At 37.3% G+C, this 22,590-nt stretch overlaps 1 protein-coding gene across 1 annotated transcript; it reads right to left on the bottom strand.

The window, feature by feature from the left end:
* Nucleotides 1-1,082: 1,082 nt before the first annotated feature.
* Nucleotides 1,083-16,759, bottom strand: LOC306860008 (uncharacterized protein). Its single transcript, XM_079401522.1, has 3 exons — nt 16,613-16,759; nt 5,074-5,922; nt 1,083-1,302 (listed from the first exon to the last, which is right to left on the bottom strand). Exons 2-3 carry the CDS (start codon nt 5,901-5,903, stop codon nt 1,143-1,145), a joined length of 990 nt encoding a protein of 329 aa, XP_079257648.1. The 5' UTR covers nt 5,904-5,922; nt 16,613-16,759; the 3' UTR covers nt 1,083-1,142.
* Nucleotides 16,760-22,590: the final 5,831 nt, after the last annotated feature.

Below are 22,590 nucleotides of genomic sequence, written 5' to 3'. Positions count from 1 at the left end.
ACTGTGAACATGAACACATTAGATATATAACCTACCTACCATACTGAAATTACACTTCAAAATAAAGGTTCTTCCCATGTTCTTTACAGCAGATTAGGTTTAGCAAAGACTTGTGAATCAAGAATCACTGATATACTTGTTGAGCAATTGCTAGGTGGTTGGTATGGTGTTCTGGATGTTTGCAAGGATGCTCTGTGTAAAAACAACACTTGCAAGCTACAACATTGTCTTTGGAGCTTAAAGAGGTTCTTCTATGGCATCAGACTGTAAAACCCTTTTTGTAACCTTTACATTTAATAGTTTAAAGCGTAAAAGAGCCTGTACAGCTGAACTCTCCATCTAAGGTTGGGGGTGGTCTGGTTGGCATAATAAAGCCTGTCTGAGTGAGGGTCAGACTAGTGTGTGTGTCAGAGCAGTGGGGTGAAGACTGTCTTTGTGACTGCTGTATTCACTCTCTCTGTAGGGAATGGAAAACCTGCAGCCATCACTCTCTTACTGCACTACGCACCCACCGCCACGGGCAAAAGGGCACTTAGTAATGGAGAATTAGGCCAGATAGTAGATGGAAGGACAGATTTAATGCTTTCTGTCTTCAACTTTTAGGATTCCAATCAAGCCACAGGAAAAATGTCATGCTTGTTCTTTTCTTTAGCTCAATCTGTCATGTGGAAATGTATTGAGGCGCCACGTAGGATTTATATCAAACTTCGCTTATAAATACATACATAAAGCACGTGCATATACACCTATAAATTACTCACATATACATGTATACTATTGGATGTTCAATATATATATATATGAAATACACGTGCAGACTAATATGAAATCCATACCAATACACATTGTTAGTAATGAATGCATATACACTTGTGAATAACTTGCATATACATATAAACTTGACGCATGCATACACCTATAGACACTCGCTAATACATATTAACACGATCCATGCATATACACCCACAACAACACACGCAGTTGTTGGCACATATTTTGAGTTTATATGCATGTGCGTGTGTTGTTGTGGGTGTATATGCATGTAAGAAACTACTTTTTTACTACTTTTCTATATTCTTGTTCATGTAAGAAACTACTTTTTTACTACTTTTCTATATTCTTGTTCATGTAAGAAACTACTTTTATTTCTTACAGTAAAGTCTATCCAAAAGGTAATAAAATGAGAGTCCAAATGAGAGTGCCAACAACTCACCAGTATTGAAGTCGTCACAGCAGACTTCTATTGAGTCAGAGGAACAGTCACTGAAGTCATCCAGAGATATGTCTTCCTGAATCTGCAGTCTTCATAAAAGGAAAGGAATAAGTCAATTAGACACAATGCTTGTATAGATTCAATTTGCAATGCAATATGTAAAATGACAATGTATTTCTGTATTTAAATTTAGTGACGCTAAACGAAACAAATTGTGATTGGTTGTTTGACATGTCGGTCAAACGGCCTGATGGGCGGGCCTTGGCCAATGAAAGCGGACATATATTCCAGACCTTCTGCCGTCAGTCTGAAGGTCTGGCTACGCGAGACTACACTAAGCATCTAGTCAAGTTCAGATTTTATTGGAAAATAATGTGACGTGGAGCGACTATTTTCTGTTATTGTTCATAAATCGGTAGAAAATGGCATGGGACAGACGAGTTTATTTGTGGAGCGATCTGGATCTGATAGGGGTGGCACGGTTCGCGGGAAAAAAAAACGAACCGTACAAGTAGGGCTCGCTGCAGTCCACAACATCCAGGGGGCGTGGTTGGATCCACATCTAGGGGGTGGAGATTGGTATGGGGTATCAGATGGGGTATCAGTGCGTACAGTATCAGTGCACTCTCTTAAAGTGACAGCACTTTCTTAATATTAATCAAACAGCAACAACAAAGAAATCACTCCCTGCTCTTGATTGAATCGCTTTTGTAACTTTAATAAAGATTCATCTTTATTTTTTTACAGTAAAATATGCAATGCTGTTTTACTTTTGATTACTTTATTCAATTTCTGTACCTAAAAACTAATGCTATAGACCTACCTAAAAAAACAGAAAATCACTGATTATTTTATTTGTATCTTTACTCTATTCTATTTTTATTTGTGCTGTTGCTTGTAGTTAGATAGATTATTCTTATTTTCTTTATTGTTATTTGACAGTATAGTGTTTACCTAAACATACCGAACTGTACTGAGACTCTAAAACCGTGATACAAACCGAACCATGAAAAAGTTGAACCGTTCCACCCCTAGGATCTGTGGTTTGTCTCATTTTATAAATGAAATTACATCGCTGAGAAAATTGATGCTGAATGATTACACTGCACAAAACAAAAGTCGCATTAATGGTAATCGGTAGGCCATTCAATTAATTCATATTTATGTATGATATCCTACACCGTTTACTATTTGATGGAACTCTCATAGTTAATGAAGCCCAAGTGCCACCTACATGCCTATTATGTGAAGTGTAGGCTGGTGAAATGGTGACGTGATAGGACTTTATTATATTACCATTTTTGATAATTATGCAGCATTATGAAAGTGTCTTATGCTCATCAAGCCTGCATTTATTTGATCAAAAATACAGAAAAAATGTAATGTGAAATATTACAATTTAAAATAATGTTTTTCTATTTTAATATACTTGAAAATATAATGTATTTCTTTGATTCAAAGCTTAATTTTCAGCATCATTACTCCAGTCTTCAATGGTCCTTCAGAAATCATTCTAATATGCTGATTTATTATCAATGTTGGAAACATTGTGCTGCTTAATTTTTTGCTTTTTATTTTTATTTTATTTATTTATGTTGGAATCCGTCATATTTTTGGGGGGTTCATTGATAAATAAAGATAAAAATAAAAAAATAAAAAAAATCATTGATTTAAATTTTTTTAAAAGAACAGTATTTATTCAAAATAGAGATGTTTTCTAATATTGATCTTTATTATCACTGTTTCTATCAATTTAACAAATCCTCGCTGAATAAAAACTAATTTCTTACAAAAAAAAACAAAAAAAAATACTGACCGCAAGCTTTTGAATGGTAGTGTATATTGTTACAAAAGTTATATTTTAAATAAATGCTGTTCTTATTTAACTTTTTATTCATCAAAGAATGCTGAAAAAAGTATGACTGGTTTCCAACATTGCTAAAAAATCAGCATTGCATAAAATGTATTTTAATATAAAAATTTTGCAAAAATATAAAATAGTAATGTATCGAAACTTTTGACTTATAATTTGTTTTTTTGTTTGTTTTTGTTTTTCACATTGCCCCATTTATTTATTTCTTTTTTTTTACATTTGAGTCCCTGTCCCTGAGGAACTCTCTGCACGTCCCTGTTCAGGTGCCACGGAACACACGCTATTTTACGGATTAAAAATAAAAGAGGTAAGGTAGTAAATAAGTGTAGAATAGCACTGTCTGTTTGCTTATGTGCATCAATCCGCGTGTAAACGGTGAGAGATGCATTTTGAAACTCTCACTACATTTTGCTACAATTATCCCGCGGTATCACGATGAAAATGCAATCCCAAGTGTCCTAACCCTTAGTCTAAATGCATTTAGGAAAGACAGCATTTAAATGATCATTTTGGTGGTGATGGCGCAATGGATAAGACACATGCCTTTGGTGTGAGAGACCCGGGTTCGAATCCACTGTGAGACACCAAGTTTTCATTTTGCAACTTATAAAGCTTTAAAATATGTTTTTAATTTGCATATTAAAACTAGTGTAGAAAATGGCGAATTTAAATGATATAATTGAATTTTCATTTTCATTTTGCACTAAATGTTGCACATATGAATGGGAAAATGTACATTTAAATACAGAAATACATTGCCATTTTACATATTGAATTGCAAATTGAATTTAGCTACATATATACTTCCATACGCTTGCACTTTCCAAGAGCCTCATAATCAAAAGCCCACTTGGAAACATGTACCAAACATTCATTGAACATCAACCTAGAAGTTTAGACATGGCATAATTCTTGGTATTTTTCACTAACAATCTGTTAACAATCTAGAAATAAAAATGTGAAAATAATCAACGTTCAGTGCTATTTTCAGACAGCAGCTTTGTCCCCGTAACGCCTGGTTTATATTCAGCTACGCTAACATGGCAGTCGCCCTGATGCCAGTGTATCCCGTGCCCACCGGGTGTCCACTGCACTGAGTCATTAGAGCAGATAATTCAGAGAGTGTTTGCGCTGGCAGGAGAAGCTTTTTAAACATCTAGTCTGCCCCAGAATTCCCAGCAGGCATACAGAGGGCAGGAGCAACACAGTCTCTGAGAGAAAGACAGAAACTTAAACCGCATGACTGATTCGGCGCTGGAAAGATTACGAGTGGAAAAGGAGGCTAATCTGTCAGCGTAAATGATGGACTGTCATATTTGTCAAAACTGGATGAAATAGAGAGATTGAGCTGGGCATAGACATATATGAGGACAGACAGAGAGAGGAAAGACAAATTATGCAGCAACAGAACTAAACTGCTAGAAAAATAACAAACCATGTAATACAATACATATGCAGCAGTTAAAACAAGTTAAGACCATTTTGAAAACACTTGAAACGCTGTTAAAACTAATAAAGTTTAATTCAGTTTGTTGCACACTAGCTTAGTAGAAAGATACAGTACATTTTCACCGATTAGAATTTCCACTATCATAACAACAAAAAATAGTTTACTCAACCTCTTTTGGATGTTTCCCACTTGAAAGTTCTAGCTCAGAATCATTTATTCAAAACAGATCCTAATGTAATCCTGGGTTATCTTGAGTGAGCTTGGGGTGCATTTCCCAAAGCATTGACCCAACTAACTAATACCCAACAATGACCAAAATTTTGCAAACATGTGTGGTTGTAACAGTTCTCAACCTGTATTTAAAAGCATATTTGTTGTCAATTTCTCCACTGATGTATCACACTATGGTTGTTAGGCAGATTACATAATTGTTACATAATTGTATGCACCCCTGCTCTTTTGTCGTCCTGGTCTAAGATGATTTTTTAATCATAATAGCGCTACAATCCTTCAATAATCATTTTTTCCATAACTTACCTGTATCTGAAAGGTGCCACAGCAGCCATGTTGACCTTTGGTAACTGTTTGGCTTTGAGCATCTCAACACTAGAGGTTTCCTGTTTCGGGATTGCAGTAGTCTCGGGGGGTGGCTTCTGTGGGACCTCCGGACTGAGGTCATCAGGAGTGCACATCTCCTCATCTGAAAAACTACTGGAGGCACTGTTCTGCAGGGACACTCTCTCTCGACGGACTCTGAGGAGACCCGTATCTACGTTAGTGGCCACTGGAGCAGGCCTCAAGTTTTTGTTACTAAATCTGAATGATGGGATTCCTGTCTTGCTTTGACTGCTTCCAGAAGCAGCGCTCTCCTCGTGGCATTTGAGTTCGTCTGAGATCAAACTGTTATCGTTGTCCATTCGTCCCATTTGAGAACAAGAGATTCCACTCTGGAAGTTCTTGTTGCCATTGGACCGAAGGTCAAACAAACTCTCGGTCTTGGACCCATCCATAGTACCCCTCGAAAGTTGTGACTCTTTGCGTCGAACTTGTGGACTGCTGTGGGCTGATCTAGAGTCTTTGGTCTGTGTTGGAGGACTAGTGGAAGAACGTTGACAAGGTGGACTGCCTCTTAGTAACAGATGCTGGTTTCTGAGGGTGGTGTCCCTTAGCATATCTCTGGAGACAGCTGTGGGGCTGCCGCTACAGGAGGTTCTGTTGCTAACAGGGACATGTGTGGATGGTCTTGGAAGGCCACTGCTGGTGCTCTTGGGCTCAGGTTTTGGGGAAGGGAGTCTGGTCCTGTGCAGAGGGATGCCGGAGCCCGGCTGGGCTCGTGGAAGACTCTTCACATTCACTCCGCCACTCATGGTTGCACCAAGTCAGCAGCTGAAAAAGGGAAACAAACACCATGAGAACCAGTGATTGTTGCTGAATTGCATGCACACTCTCATTCTCTTAACCATTTTATGAATATGTGCTACAATTGAAACAATCGGATAGGGTGAGGTGAGGGATTAGCAGTTATTTTTCTGTCATATATGCTAAAGAGGTGAAAAATCTTTACACTTTCTGAATAAACTGTTAAACTCTTGTACAAACCAAGGCTTTAATAGCCTATACAGGGTTTCTCTACAGGGGGTTCACAAACTTCTAGCGGCTCATGATGGAACCGCAGGGGGTTCTCAATATTCCTGGGTAACAGAAATGCCAATGCTAAAGTGAATGTGAAAGGCACTGCTCAAAGTTGGTGTAAATTGTGGATTTTGGATGAAAGCCCATCTTTATCTACCTGGTTCTGATGATTCTTTTTGTGAAAGCATCAATGCTAAGGGCCAGTTTTACTAACAGCTTGCACCAGAGCAAACCGTCTTTTGGTGTTAAAATAGTTAGTACTGTCAGGTTTTACTAAAATTAGCGCTGAAAAGGCATGGACACAATTATTTTTGTGCCTGACCTTATTGAATATGCATTTGTAGGAGTTTCTCTTTCAGACACTAACTTTATGGGATCACACAATGAGATTTACTAACATTTGAGCTCGTCAAATTACTAGTATTTGTGCCATTATTAGAAGTTCAGAGTGACTATATCTAAACGGTACTCACAAATACATTGTAAATTCCCACCTGTTGCATTTAAACACAAACGGCATGGGCTGTTTAACTAAATCTGGGAAAATCTACTCAAGAGCTTCTCTAAGAAAAATCCTGCCAAGGGGAAGGATTTGGCATGAGTGGTTAAGAGTCTTGTGAAAGAATACAGGAGAAAGGACAGTCGTTATTTGAAATACTTGCTTTAGAATCAAAACGAGTGATTATATCGATCTCATTTTGTTAAGCCAACAAAACTCTTCCCAAATACTGTAAAGCTCCATCTGGTCACCAAAATAAATCTACTAGCATCAGCAATGCAGAGATTCACTGTGGTTTAGTCAAAGACCTTTAAACCCCTGCCAGTTCAGTTAGTTTGGCAGATATATCTGCCATTCAGTGCCCAAATGTCCTAAAGGCTTTCATCCCAGCCCACAGACCGACCAAGATGGCCAAAACCCTCACTGTTTACTAACAGTCCCATAGTAACTATTGACCCTCAAATGTACAGGCAAAACTCAATCCATCAAAATCAGGGCCCTACAAACAACAGGCAGTAATGCTTTCTGGCAAATCAGAATCAGAGCGAGTGTTACGACTAAGAGCCTGTGGGAGACCCCACGAGTGGTGGGATGCAAGCCGAGTCGACTGTGGCCTGAATTTAAGCCACAAATCTTACATTGAAGAGAGGACATAATACAATAGCCCTACTTTAAAAGCTTTACACATTTTCAGTTGTTAAACATTAAACTTAGGAATGTTCAGTTTCCTCTGATGTAAATTGAAGTAATAAATTAAAAACTAAAACTGAAATAAAATGAATTAAAGCTAAAGAGAATATTAAAAAAATTAAACTAATAAATATGACAAAAGCACATAAAAATTGAAAATATAAATGAAAACTGAAAATATAACAATTTCTGCAACCAGACTAACAGGAGCAGAGAAAGTCCGATAAAACACAGCAACATTTCATTACAACCTTTTCCAAATTCTGCTGTAATTTAATTAGGGTTGCTTTCACCCACAGTCCTGTCACAGCAGGATAAGATCCAGCCACATAAAGAACAATAGGAACGATTTCACAAATACACTGACACATAAGAATAAGGCCATTGTTCAAACACTTTAATCCAATAAATAAATACTGGGATAAGCAGAAAATGAGCTTTCAATTCATATTCAGTGAGAACCAAGTGAGGTCTAATAGTTTCATTATATGTGTCTTAGAAACTTGTGTAAGAGGTTTCAATTACCATAATAAGCAATATAACTCAAATACATCATACATCTCAAATATTTAGTGTATCATTTAGTTGTTCAACTGTACAGTAAATCAATTGCTTAAAATGCTTTTAAGATACAACATTCCCCAATAAACTTAAGCAGACTGATACAAATAAAAAAGAGTTAACATTCAGTCTATCAACTCAAGTCAGCATTATTTCCAACATTAAGTGACACATACTACAGAAACATGTAACCTTCGCCTAATGATTTTTACAAGCAAATCACAAATCAAAAGCAAAGTGGATCACCAAAACAACTGGAAAGAGATGGACAAGAAACAATATCATAAATTATCATCTTTACCTGAGCAACCACTCTGACTTTGGCCTACAGCAAACTAACCCGATGTTCCTAATGTTTCTTGAGCTTCTGCTAGAGTAAAGAGAGGCGAACTGAAAGAAGAGGAGACAGTGAGTCTACCATGTGAGTTATACAGTCACATGATGCTCAAAACTCAGACTAAGAAGTTTGTTTTCACCGATTAAAGCATTAACAGATCGGCCTTTGAAAGCAGCTACTGGTTTCAATAGTGTTATATAACCAAATAAGGGCTGAGTGTCCAGAACACTCAAAGTTCACCATGCATTCAAAGATATGGCCAAAATAGTTGCTACAATTGATGTTTTTCAAATACTGTTAGAATCTCTCAAAATTCTTCTTCCATATTGTTACATCAATTTTTTAAATAGTTTACTTATAATTCTAATATATAATTTACTTATAATACTTATAATTATATAAGTAAATATCAAGTGTGTTTAACAATTATAATAATACAAAAATAAAATGTAATGCATGATATGCAGATTAATTAATCGAATTAAATCACAAATTAATCACACAGCAATTTGAGCTGAGAAATTACCACCCAAAAGATAGTCAACATTGCGTAAATAAGAAAAGCACTAAAAAGATATTACAAAAAATTTGATTAAAGAGCCCCTATTATGGATTTTTGAAAATGAGCTTTCATGCAGTGTGTAGCTCTAAGTGAACGAAAACATTCTGCAAAGTTTTAAATCTGAAAGTGCACCGTGTATAAAGTTGTTGTCTCACAACAGAAAGAGTCGACTCTGAATCATTGAAACGAGTCGTTTTTAAAATTAATCCCAAGCTGATGACATCAACATGAAACATTAGCATATTGCCCGCCCACTAGTTGAGCATGGAGACCTGGGAAAACTTGATTTGCTCGTTGGTGCGAATGAAAATGCAAATTCTTTTTTTGCCACTAGGTGCCGCTTTTGCACAAACACTGCTTTAAATTAAATCGACCAATCACTGCAGATTATTGTCACAGAAAGGAGGGGTTTGGAAAAATTAATTGTTGAGCGAATCGTTTGGGAGTCGTTGAGCAAATAAGGTAAAAATAAATGAATATTATAAGAAAATGAAAGTGTTTTTTGACCCTGCATGCATGTCAACCTGTTGTTGGGGACTCCCAAAACTAAAATATGAACCTTTCATAACCCATAATAGGGGCACTTTAATGCATTTTTTTAAAGGAGTCATATGATGTTGCTAAAAAGAACATTATTTTGTGTATTTGGTGTAATGCAATGTGTTTATGTGGTTTAAGGTTCAAAAAACACATTATTTTCCACATACTGTACATTATTCTTGCTCTATGCTGAAACGCGTCGATTTTTACAAAGCTCATCGTTCTGAGAAGTGAGGTGTGCTCTGATTGGCCAGTTATCCAATGCGTTGTGATTGGCCGAATACCTCAAGCCTCAAGCGTGTGACGGAAATATTACGCCCCTCACCGTATTGTGATGCCATGTCCTGGTTCGATGACACAAAAACAATAAAACCCATTATAAACGAGGCTTTTGTTCCATCCAGTGGGGACATAATTACTGATTATAACTTGTATGTCTTTTTACACGTCGTGTTGCATCGCGCCGCATAAACATTACCATGTCTGCATTTGTGATTGGAGAAACAATAAACAACAAGCACTACTCTACACTGCTCAAAACTCACGTTTGAATAGTCAGTGGCAAATTCGTTAAATAAGAAAATGTACTTATAGGCTGTGAGTCAGAAGCACCAGACTGTCCTTGCAAAGTTGGAATTGCCTCACTTTATAGAAACAGCCTTTGTGAACAGCTGACACTGTAGGCTACTCTCCCAGGTTCAGGAAATAGTCCTCCGCTGCACACACTCTAATATTTGTGTTGAACTGTTCTGGAACAGTGTTGTAAATACAACTGAACCACTGATTTCTCATTGTGTCCTCTTTTGGAAGCCCAAACAAAGTACTTTCTCTTTCACAATGAAACACATGGCGCCTCCAGGACATGGGGCAGTTCTGCTGTGGAAATATTGCGACTAGCACAATATTAACTTGTTTACTGAACTGTTGTATAAAATCAATATCACGTTTGCAATATGTAATATTGATTTTATACATATGCGTAATTTTTTGCCCTCATATCTTGAATTGTATGGGCATATAACTGGATTCTAATATGCTACATTATGCAGTCAGTCTGTCATCCTGCGTCATGTTCATCAGCAACTGCATGCAGTGACAGGTGTGGTCCAGCCAGGTGCATTAAATGCATATTTTTAAAACACTTTTTCCCACTATAATTAATCTCAGCAAATTAATGTGTTAAATCGACAGCCCTAGTATAACTGTGCTAGATAAATAAAAACAAAACCTAACCCTAACCCTAAGCCAAAGAATCAACAATCACATTCACAATTATATCAATATTATTTTGTACATAATATTGAATAAAGCCTGCATACAATCCAATTGTATGTATATGCACACACTGATATGGCATATTTCATCAAAACACAGCTAGATGACAGGTGCATTATTGACTCAGGCAGAAATGTGGGTCAACACAATCAAGCTTTCAGGTTAGCAGAGACCGAAAAAATGAAGACTAACGACAGGGCGAAAGCTGTTCCAAGCAATGTTTGTATTATAACACTGTATATGTGTGGATTTACACTTTTTGATGGAGAGGATCATACATTTATCATTACTCTCAAACAGCCAGGCTTTTGACAATGAGCATGAAGTGTGTACCAGTCTGCAGCTTATTCTGTCTATGAATCGCCCACACTGACAGGAAGAGTGTGTCTGACTGAAATGAAAAGTGGTCAATTACAGTTTTCACCAGTGCTGAATTACCCCTCTCAGGACCTAAGACTTGATGACGACACACTTTATTCTCATTGGTCAGATTCTATGATGACAAGCACGAGGTGTGTTGAGTGTTTATTCTAACAATTAAATTCCAGTAATACTATTAAGTCAGGCTAACTGAAATAAACCTGTCTTATTTGGTAAACTTGTTTTATGAAACAGGCCCCTGAAGTTGGAACCAAACATAAGATAGGGGAAGAAAGGTGATTTAAGGCCTCATTTACACTGCAGTTATTGATGCCCACTTCCCAATTGACTAGCCTATTTCCATTCTTTTCTGATGACCAGCTTACATCTTCTTAAAAAGTGACCCATATCTGATATCAGTACAGATTTTCAACTATCATCTATCATTACATGCTCACATGGCATTGCTGTGCTACATGGTCACGGAAATGTATTGTTTGCAAATGTTTTTAAGCATTGCTGTATTACAACAAGTGATTTTAAGCCACTGAAACGCAAATCAGCAGCGAAAGAGAACTCATTTCGAAAACGATCTGAGAATATCGGAATCCATACGCTTTTTTTCTGCTTACACGTTCATGGGTCATTTGGGAGGAAAAAAAATCGGAATTGGGTCACTTGGATCATGTAATGTAAATGCGGTCTAAGTGACTTGAATGTGACATAGGTGTTGGTGTCAGACAGGCTGGTCTGAGTATTTCAGAAACTGCTCATTTACTGGGGTTTTCACCTCATCTCTAGGGTTTACAGAGAATGGTCCGAAAAAGAGAAAATATCCAGCGAGTGACAATTCTGTGGGTGAAAATGCGTTATTGATTCCAGAGGTCAGAGGAGAGCTGGTAGAAAGGCAACAGTGACGCAAATAACAACTCATTACAACCGAGGTATGCAGAAGAGCATCTCTAAACACACAACGTTGAAGCAGATGGTCTACAGCAGCAGAAGACAGGGGGTGCCACTCCTATCAGCTAAGAACAGGAAACTGAGGCTACAATTCAAACAGGCTCACCAAAATTAAATAGAAGATTAGATGAATAGAATACAAGATCAGATGAGTCTTGATTTCTGCTCCGACATTCAGATGATAAGGTCAAACCAAATGAAAGCAAGGATCCATCCGGCCTTGCATCAGTGGTTCAGACTAGTGGTGGTGCTAGGATTCACCCACTCATTTTGCTATTTCCATGAATTACCGGTTGCACGATAGGCCCTGTTTCAGTTCCTCTAAAAGCAGCAGTTGGGCTGTAAATACCTATTATCACAGAGAAGAGCTGCAGTTTAATTGCCACCAAGAAGCATCATTTATTCGTGCCTTCATACGCCTGTAACTTCAAACTCTATATTAGTCAAACCTTCAGCAGCACTGCGTTGGAAAATTAAAATAAGATATTGCTACTTCACCTGAATGACTTTCTTACTGTGACAAGCCACAAACAGTCCAAAACAGACAAAGTGATGGGATGGAGAACCTTTTATGTGCATGGCATCTCTGGCTCTTGACCTTGTAATGAATCTCTGTCTCTCAAGTCAGTCTGGTATCTCTGAAGGAAAGGTTATCCAATCTAGGACAGACATTACAGAAACACCATTGCTGGTCAGACCAGAGTGACTGTCTGTCTCTATTTGTCTATTTTCATGTTATATAATATTTCAATTCAGATCGAGGAAGAATGAGCCACATAGCTCATGAATGACCGGCAGATGGACACTGAGTCCATCCATATCCATCCTTTTCTTTGTTTTTTAATAATCCTATAAATGTCAGGGGAGGTCTGAGGCACTTCAGATGGCCTATTAATAATCATTAGGAGTCCAGCGGCAGCAGATGGGACCCCGCTCTGGTGTGTATGCCATGGAAATTTCCATTCAGAAGAAAGCCAGTCAGAAACATGCCTAAACACAAGGTATGACACCAAGATATATCTATCATATATATCTATCATATATATCTATGATATATACCATCAACCTACACATACTCAACACCTGGAATATACAGCACGTTTATTAGTATATTCCCGCCTCAAGCGTTCCGCGTTCCCCACGGTAAAAAAAAAAAAAAACCTTTCCCACCCTTACGCCCCTGGTGGTAGCTAATATTTATGTTATTTTTTTATTTTATTTTATATAAGATGGTAGCTAATATGCATGTTTTTTGTTATTTGTATTATGGTAGTTAAAGGGTTACTCCACCCCAAGGTGAAAATTTTGTCATTAATCACTTAACCCCATGTCGTTCCAAACCCATAAAAGCTTCGTTCGTCTTCGAAACACAATTTAAGATATTCTGGATGAAATATGAACATCGTCAATATAGTCCATCTGCCATCAGTGTTTCAATCTGACTGTTATGAAGCGACGAGAATACATTTTGTACACAAAGAAAAAAAAATAACGACTTTATTCAACAATTTGTCTCCTCTGCGTCAGCGCAGCGCGATTTTGGAGAATATCCGCTGGACGCAAATAGCGTATGCTGTTCTGTGTCAGCCGTGCCACAAGGATACGCTGTTTTCGTTCAAATCAAAGCGTAGAAGGCGTATCCGTGCGGCATGGCTGACACAGAAGAGCGTACGCTGCTTGCGTCCAAAATGGCGTTACGCTGACGGGGTTTATTCAACCAGCCTCAGGAATAGAGACCTGGTTTATTAGCAAGCAAAGATGCTCGTAAAGGTGAAAAGCACAGGATGTTTCACATGGTGTTTATCTTGGGCTGAGCTGACCATCACACCTGATCTCAACCTCCTTATCACAAGTCAACACATGGACTGACTGGACTGTTGACAAGGAGCCTGTCAGGCAAACAACATTCAAGGCTGACCTGCCTGCTAACACCTAACAGCAGACCCTCATTTACTCTCAGAGACCACATGAGAAAGTGCATCTGCAATCTGCTCCATTCTGTCATCCCTGCACTGACTACAAAAGGAGAGACGGACAGCTTTTTAGCTCAGTCTGAATCTGTGTAAAGTCTGCCACCTACTGCTTGGCATAACAAGTGTCACCCAACACAACAGTTTCATTTTCCAATTAATCCAAACATGACACTCTATTTTAAGTCAGTATGTTCCTTAAAAGACAATATGAGTGTGACCACCAAACAGTGAGTCTTCAGCACTTATCTGCAAGCGCTGTGAGTCCACAAACCCTGTTATCAAATGTCATTTGTATTTCAAGTGGGTCCTTGTTCCCTCTGGATGGCATAAAACAACACACAATTAATATCATGGCCTTGTTGCTAATGAAAGTATGCTACTTAGGCAGCTATTTGTGGTTAAAATAATGAAATATTCAGAAAGTAGATATGTACTCTTACAAAAATTGACCATGGCAACAATAATTTCCACCGAAAGGCTATGCTGCAGGTATTGTTACAGTAAAACAGTAATCAGATTTAATTTAATATAAAATTTGATTTAATTTATGTATTGTGGTGACTAATATTTAATGTTTTGTTTCATTTTATTTATTATGGTAGCTAATATGTATGCTTTGTGTACGATGGAAGCTAATCTATAAATTATATTTTATATATGGTAGCTCTATTAACCATAAGCTCTATTTTTGTTGCATTTTATATATGATTTTAGCTATTAAGTATGTTTTATTTAATTTGATGCATGATGTTAGCTTATGTTTGTTTTATTTAATTTATTTATGTATGACGGTAGCTTACATCCATGTTTTATTATTATAGCTAATATGTCTGCTTTATTTCATTTTTGTTTAATTTCATTATGACAGCTAATATATGCTTTTTGAATGATGGTAGCTATTTTTTTTATTTAATGTAGTATGGTAGCTAATGTGTATATTTTGCTTTTGTTTAATTTTACTTGTGTTTTTTCTCTTTATTTTTTGTTTTATCTAATATGTATGCTTTGTTTTATTTTTGTTTTATTTTATGTATTATGGTAGCTACTAAGCATGTTTTATTTTTATTTTATTTCATGTATGATGGTAGTGGTAATGGGATTAAATGTCCCATTAAATTGGTCTTAAGTCACTCAAATAAGAAATGTTCATTTAAAAATGATTTAAAACATTTAAAAACAAATTAGCTGCCACATTAAAAGCTTTTACCTTTTATTGTGGCTAAAATTTCCTGTTTGCCACATTGTAATAATAAACCACATTGTTTGAGCAGTTAGATAAAGTATGAGTAACACAGCAGGCAATGAGCGGGTTAATCACAAACCAGCGTCTTTTCACTTGTTGAGTAACAGTGTGACTCGTGAAGGCAAACACAATGGTCACCCGGTCAGAGGTCCTTCTCCCTTAAATTCAATTCAGTTCAGCACATCAGAAGAGACTCAGAATGAGCTCTGACCGCCTCCACTGCTCACCATTGTCATTGCACACTCAGTGTGTGTGGGTAGGTGTGTGTGTGTAATGATAAAAGGTTAAAAACGGTTGAGTCTTTCCCACAGGTCCTCATCAGCTGGTCTGAAGCTCTTCTGCCACATCCGAGCAGCATCTGACCCTGTCATCCACCAGTTAACCTCACTCCATATTTGATGTCGCCGCAATGTCAAATGATTAATACAAACAGCATGTGTGACAGAGCATATTAATTGAAATGGATGGATACAAATATTTATACTTCAAACAATCAATGGCTCATAACAAACAGATGTTACTGTACAGCTTCTCACTGTCAGGATATTAGTCTGTAATTGGAAATGTTTGTACTCAATCTGTCGCTTTTCCCTTCTGTTAAGTATTTGAACATTTAATCTAATCATCACAATAGAATACTTGAATAATATAATATAATATAATTAATATATGTTGGTTTCAAAGACTGTGTCCAATCAAAATCTACAGTGTTTTGGCACAAATTCATCTGTCTCTTGGTAAAAATTAGACAAGTCAAATGTCATGCTGTTTGAACAGGTAGCTTGACAAGCCCTCATCCTCAAAAAAGTTGAACAAAAATACTGAAGGCACAAGAAAATACAACCCACAGATCACATTAACACATGTTTAGATGTGGATAAACATGGTTTGTGACGACCATACTATGAATCATTTGGTTGCTGTGACCATGAAAGCATCCAAATTCAAAAAGTCATTTATAATCCAAACCCTCAAACTATAAAGACAAACCTGTTGAGCTATTCAAAAGAAATCAGAATCTGCACACATCAAACAACCAAATTAAGCCTCAAATAAGTGTGTACTAAGTTACAAAGTCACTCAAAAGCCACATAAAAGTGCAGAATCAGTCAGTTTCAGATGTCATTTTTGATAAGTAACTTAAGTAGTTTAGTAGTCTTAAAGCAAAAAAGCACTTGAGAAGCACTGAAATAGCTATGGATGTTATGCTACAGTCAAGTAAGAGTACAGATGCTGCAAAACACATCCACCGCTATCACAGACCCATCAGGCATCACTGCATTGAAAAACCACACTATCGATGTGAATTTTTCAAACATTCACTCTGTCCTAAGTTTCCTTAAGAAACTGTCGTCATCTTCCCACACCACAGTAGCAATCACTCTCACACATTCACTAACTAAAAATACTGTAAATAAAATGTCAGTGTAACATCTCTTACCTTACAGCTTCACTGTACAGAGCGTTTCTGCGTAATGCCGTTGAGGAGTGCGGGCTATGAATCTGTGTGCGATCCTAAGAAACAATAGGATGTGTTTTTTCCTGGATTACACTTGCATCCTTTGGCGTGCTTTCCCAATGAAACACAAAGTCCACTTGGAGGAAACAGGAAGTTTCCTGGCAGGGCAGCGAAGTCCTCGGCCAATCAGCGGTTCCCAATTGTGTTAACGCAAGGAAGTCTTACTCATTCACAAAAGTTATTGAAAGCTGACCTAACTCTTCTTATATGACACACAATGACAATGTCAAAAGAGTGTTCAAAAACCCAATAGCATCCAGTTAAACCAAACTAAACTGAAGCAGAACGAAAGCATGGCTCTCTGGGAGTAAACACACTCTCTGCAGTCCTCAAACTCACTGTCCTGTCACACATACCAGGTCACTAACAAGTGCCACACTGACTCCTCCATAGCCCTGACTCAGAATGACACGCTCGTTACACCTCCAAACCCAACCGACTGATGAAAACCTACATCCACTTTTGGCTCAAAGCGCTTCCTGTTTGGAATCCAAGCATCTCTGCTGCTTCTCTGCTACAGAGACTCAGCCTGAGGGTTGTATCTTGCCATCTCTCTCTCTCTCTCTCTCTCTCGATCACGTCACACCCCTCCTGCCGCAGTCCGCCTGCAGTCCAGATCCTCCCCCTCTCCCTTATCGCTCCCTCTTTTGCTTTCTCTCTCCTCTCTCTATCTGCCAGTAAATGGACCCATTGGCTGGGTTCCTGCTCGGCGTGAAATATAAGCTCTCTCCTACAGCAGTAGCTACCTGGGTCATTAAGTGGATGAAGCTAACGGACATGAAGAACAAATTCGGGATGCGGGTGAAAGACTCTGATAAAGACTCCTGATGCTGCAAATACGAATGTGTGTGTGGGGGGGCTATAAAGGCAGTGGCAGAATGATAAGGTTGTAAATAATCCGGGTTTAGTCTATCTGTGGGTTTTGAGGTTAAACACTACTGTTTGGCTTTGGCATCGCTTGTATGTTATAAATATAGCTGTTCACACATTAGCTGACGTTAAATACTTTTGGGAAACTGACATGCTATAGACCTTAGTCAGGGTGGTGCCGTATTTAATTTTTGAGGGGAATGAAAACAAGGCTGTGAGGGACAGAATTACATGTTCAATGGATTGTACTGTTGTTTAACAACAAGCCAGTCTTTCACCTGAATGAATATTCTTAGAATATCCCAAGACTTCTAGCAGACAAAAACTCCCTAAAACAGTATTGAAAGTTGTGAGTTGTGGAATGTGATCTACTTTAAATGCTTGAGTTTTTCTAGCGAGATGGATTCTGATTGGCTGTCAATGTGTTAATCAGCTGGACCTGGACAAAAATCATACTAAAAGTGAATCTGATTATATATTTTCTCTGTATCATTATCATTATAGATGTGTGAACTGCTATTCTTTCAAATTTAGAATGATTTTTGAAACTATAAATTTATCGCTATAATTATAATTATCATTAGTGTGAACGGGCCTTAAGGGGACGTTCACACAGAACGTGTTTCTACATTCCGCTGAGTAACTTTTCTGTTGTTTTTCTATGTAAACGCAATAGATGGACATCTCTGACTGTTGAGATTGCGTCTTTTGCAGTGGCTTGCATGGACAGTGACATGGAAATCTAAAAATGCAATGCTTAAGGTAAAAGTAGTTCAACTTTTAAAAAACACAACTCAAGACCTTGCGCTTTTTCCCAATTCCAGTATTCATGTCTAGCATTTTTCAAAGCAAAAACTGCAAATGGCTCCTTGAATATTTGTACTTGTAATATTTGTACTTGTAATTCATTTTTCAAGCTCGCTCTACACAGTAGGGCTAATTTTTTTTCTGGTCGACTAGTATTCATTTTAAAGGAACACTCCACTTTTTTTGAAAATAGGCTCATTTTCCAACTCCCCAAGAGTTAAACAGCTGAGTTTTACAGTTTTCGAATCCATTCAGCCGATCTCCGGGTCTGGCGGTAGCACTTTTAGCGTAGCTTAGCATAGATCATTGAATCGGATTAGACCGTTAGCATCACACTCAAAAATGACCAAAGAGTTTTGATATTTTTCCTATTTAAAACTTGACTCTTCTGTAGTTACATCGTGTACTAAGACTGACGGAAAATTAAAAGTTGCGATTTTCTAGGCCGATATGGCTAGGAACTATACTCTCATTCCAGTGTAATAATCAAGGAACGTTGCTGCCGTACCATGGGTGTAGCAGGCGCAATGATATTACGCAGCACCTGAAAGTAGTCCCCAGCTATATCATAACTAGTTATCTAGCTGGGGACTACTTTCAGGCGCTGCATAACATCACTGCACCTGCTGCACCCATGGTACGGCAGCAAAGTTCCTTGATTATTACGCTGGAATGAGAGTATAGTCTATTATTATTAGTAGTAGTAATGAGCCTATTTTCAAAAAAGTGGAGTGTTCCTTTAAGCATTAGTCAACTAATTGCACGTTTATTAATAAACCATTCAATTCATAATACACAGCCTAATAAGCGTTCAAGCGCACACATGAAGCCTGCCACAGCACACTGGCAGAGAAGTAATGATTATGAATGTGTCAGGGAAAAACAGTAGGAGGCTGCATTAACATTTTAATAATTATTGGTAAACAAGTGCTTACTTTGTTTCTGGCCTAAGAGATCAAGTCGTAAGGCAAGTATACTAAGAGACTGAGACGGCAGAAAGCACATCCTGTTTGCTTTCATTATTTTAACAAAAGCGTAATGTTTTGTTGTTACTGTGAGTGCACGCAAATAAATGTAGAGTCTTTACAGATTCGAAAGATGTATCTGTATGAACAAAAATGAGTATTTTAAGAGCCTCCATTTGTCCTTCCACACTCCATACAGACACTTGAATAGCACACACTTTTCTAGGTTAACATTAGATTAAGCGGCCATGTAAAGTTGCTGCTACTAGATGATTAGCCATATTTGAGGTCGATGAATGAAAGGGGAGTGTTTGGATGCCCTGCCTTATGTGCTGTATTATCACATAGACCAGTCGTTAACGATCTGTCTGTCACGGACTGCGCGACAATGATTTCTTTTGCTGAGACTAATAAAATCGTGGGCTTCTTCTCGTCGACTAACGGTTAGTCAACTATTAGGGATCAGCCCTGCTACACAGTATGATTTTTTTAATCCTTTAAGATGCAATGCAATGACATATTTGTACATGAATCTAAAAGAGGTCATAGGCAAGTCAGACTGTATGACATGGCATGTGTTTCATGCCAGAATGTAGGATAAATTGTAGAAAGAAAATTCATCTAACCACCATACAGGCAAAAATTCAACTTTAGCAGCTTGGAGAAAAAAAAAACACTTGATAAACGTGGCTAAACAAAAGGTCTCAAGCGAATAATAAATAAATGACAAACAGTGTTTTTCATAGGCTTGAGGTATAATTTAATAAATTAATTTTGTCTGTCTAGCCTACATTTTATAGCCTGATATTTGCACATGGCCATGAACAGTTTATAGTGTAATTGTTAGAACAACACAGAGAACATATTGAGCTCTAGCTCTCAGAATCAAAATCCTCCTACAAGCTGCAGGATTTAATATTCAATATCTTCATTTTGTGAGTACACTGCGCAACATATTGCCTCATTAGCTTTAACACTGATCTAACAAATAGGGAAGAATTAGCCTCCAGGGTGCGGAGCATACAACCAACAGCCTCTTAATCTCGACATACTTAAAATATCCACTTCAATCACTGTAATTCTGCATCAGAATCAAGTAAAAGGTGCTAAAATAAGAGCAGTCTTTTTATAAGTGGGGAATAACAGTAATTTAGGCCTGTTTGATAGGGACTGGATGTAAAACTCAGGCAATGCTAACTAGCTGTTAGCGAAAGAGGGGATGTTTTAATGAGGACCGCAGGAGGGCTTTGTAGAGACACAGCTGTGCTTGTAAATGGGCATCTTCTTCGTTTCATTGAGATGTGTGCTGAATAGGGTTCAGGAAACACTAATTAAAGCAGTGGGTGATGAAGGTTTACAGAGAAATGGGCCGTCATTTCTAGCTGTGAGACTTGGATACTTTATCAACATGCTAACTTTCAGGTTAAAGGTTAGAAAAATATAAAATTAAACAGTACTTAATGTGGGAATTGGCCTGCTTAGATTACAGAGGTTAGCAGAGTGCACTGTAAAAAATAAAAATGTGCTGTTGTTAAGAAAACATTTTCTACCAAATTTGATATTTAAAGGAACAGTACATCTAAAAATAAATTCTACTATCAATCTCAGTTGTATTCATATACATTTATATATGGTGCATCAACACACACCAGTGATGTTAATGATGACTGTTCACTGAAACAATAACATATGAGGCATTTTTTTTAGTAAATTATGGTTTAAATTTCAGGCTGCTCCTAAAACTATCGTATGAGTTCTGTATTAGCTCGCAATGCATATAGGCCACTTTTATGATATTTTTATGGTATTTTTGTCCATACCAGGTTCATTAGAAAAATTTAAAACATTTTTGCACAATCATACTAAGTTGTTTCTGGCCTTTATTGTGTTTCAAAATAACATACAAATTACATTAAACCCTACTCTAAACCTAACCAAAATTGTTAACAAAAGCAAACCTGATATATAAATGCATTTGCTGAAGCCATCATGCCATTTTAACTTGTTTACAAATCTTTGAGCTCTTTTATCATGACTTGTGTTTTACGGGATTCAAACAAGAGCGCTTCATATTACAAGTGCAATGCTGTACCAGGTGCGCTACCAAGCAAGTTTACTAGTCAGAAAAGCCACAGATATGGAGCTGGTTATGTGATGCAAACATATTGTATGTTTACAAATCATGCACTTTGATAAAAGTGTGTAAAAGCTGTGCAAGGAATTGTGTGAAAATAAGTATTTATCAACTGATAATCTGTGAGAAGGATTAAAGGTTGTTTTATTGCCCCTACTGGTCATTTCAGCTTGAAACTACAGTGAATTATATGATGTTTTTGGAGTATGCAAAGGCACATTTAGAGGCACATTTTTCCCAATGAACCTGTACAAAAATAACTTATTGTGGGGTTAATATACAGTAAACAAGAAAAACAGGGGTTTCAAAAAACATAAAGGTGACATTAAACATTTTGAGTGAACTATTCATTTAAAGAAACCCCACAACAGTCCACAAAATGCTGTGATTAACTATATTCCTTCAGATTACTCAAGTATTACATGCAGCCATGTCATAAAAACCATATGGGTAGGTGACGCATGGCAACATGATGCTATCTGTGGTTATCAATCATTTATAGTCTAAACAATATTGTGTTCACCTGAAAAAGTACTGAAGAATGTTTTAATAATGTATTAATTATTATGTATTATAAATGTATTAATATTTTTTTTTAAAAAGAAGTGACAATTGGCCAAGATTAATTTTAGATCAAAAAATGTTGAACGCATAAACACATTAAATATATTTAGTCATGCACAAACACCTACAGGAAAATAACTGCACAATTGTAGTTTATGATTTCTTCATTGTTGGAGAGGGTGATTCACTTGTCAATGTTGAGTCAGACAGACATGAGTAATATTATTAAGCAGCAAAATCAATCTATAAATAAGTGATATACTGACATATTCCTTTGTTTTGAACAGACTGTGAAAGTCACTGACTGAATCCTTAGGGATTTAATAATAGACGCTGCGCTCTCTCTTGGATCATTTTACGGGCAATATCACCCGAGACCAATTTATCCCAGAAAGTGCTTAGGTGACTCAGCAGCTGAGTAACTGATCCTGATAAAATGGATCGAATTGACCGAATGGCTGTTTGAGGATGACCGAACTGTTTGGTCATCAGAATATAAAATGCATCAACAGACAATACGATGCTTTAGACACACAACAGGGGAGCTACCACCGCATGCT

This window comes from Barbus barbus (genome assembly GCF_936440315.1).
Source record: "Barbus barbus genome assembly, chromosome: 40".
NCBI classification, from domain to species: Eukaryota; Metazoa; Chordata; class Actinopteri; order Cypriniformes; family Cyprinidae; genus Barbus; species Barbus barbus.
The sequence above is the reverse complement of the archived record's forward strand: the minus strand, read 5'-3'. Positions and strand labels throughout refer to the sequence as shown.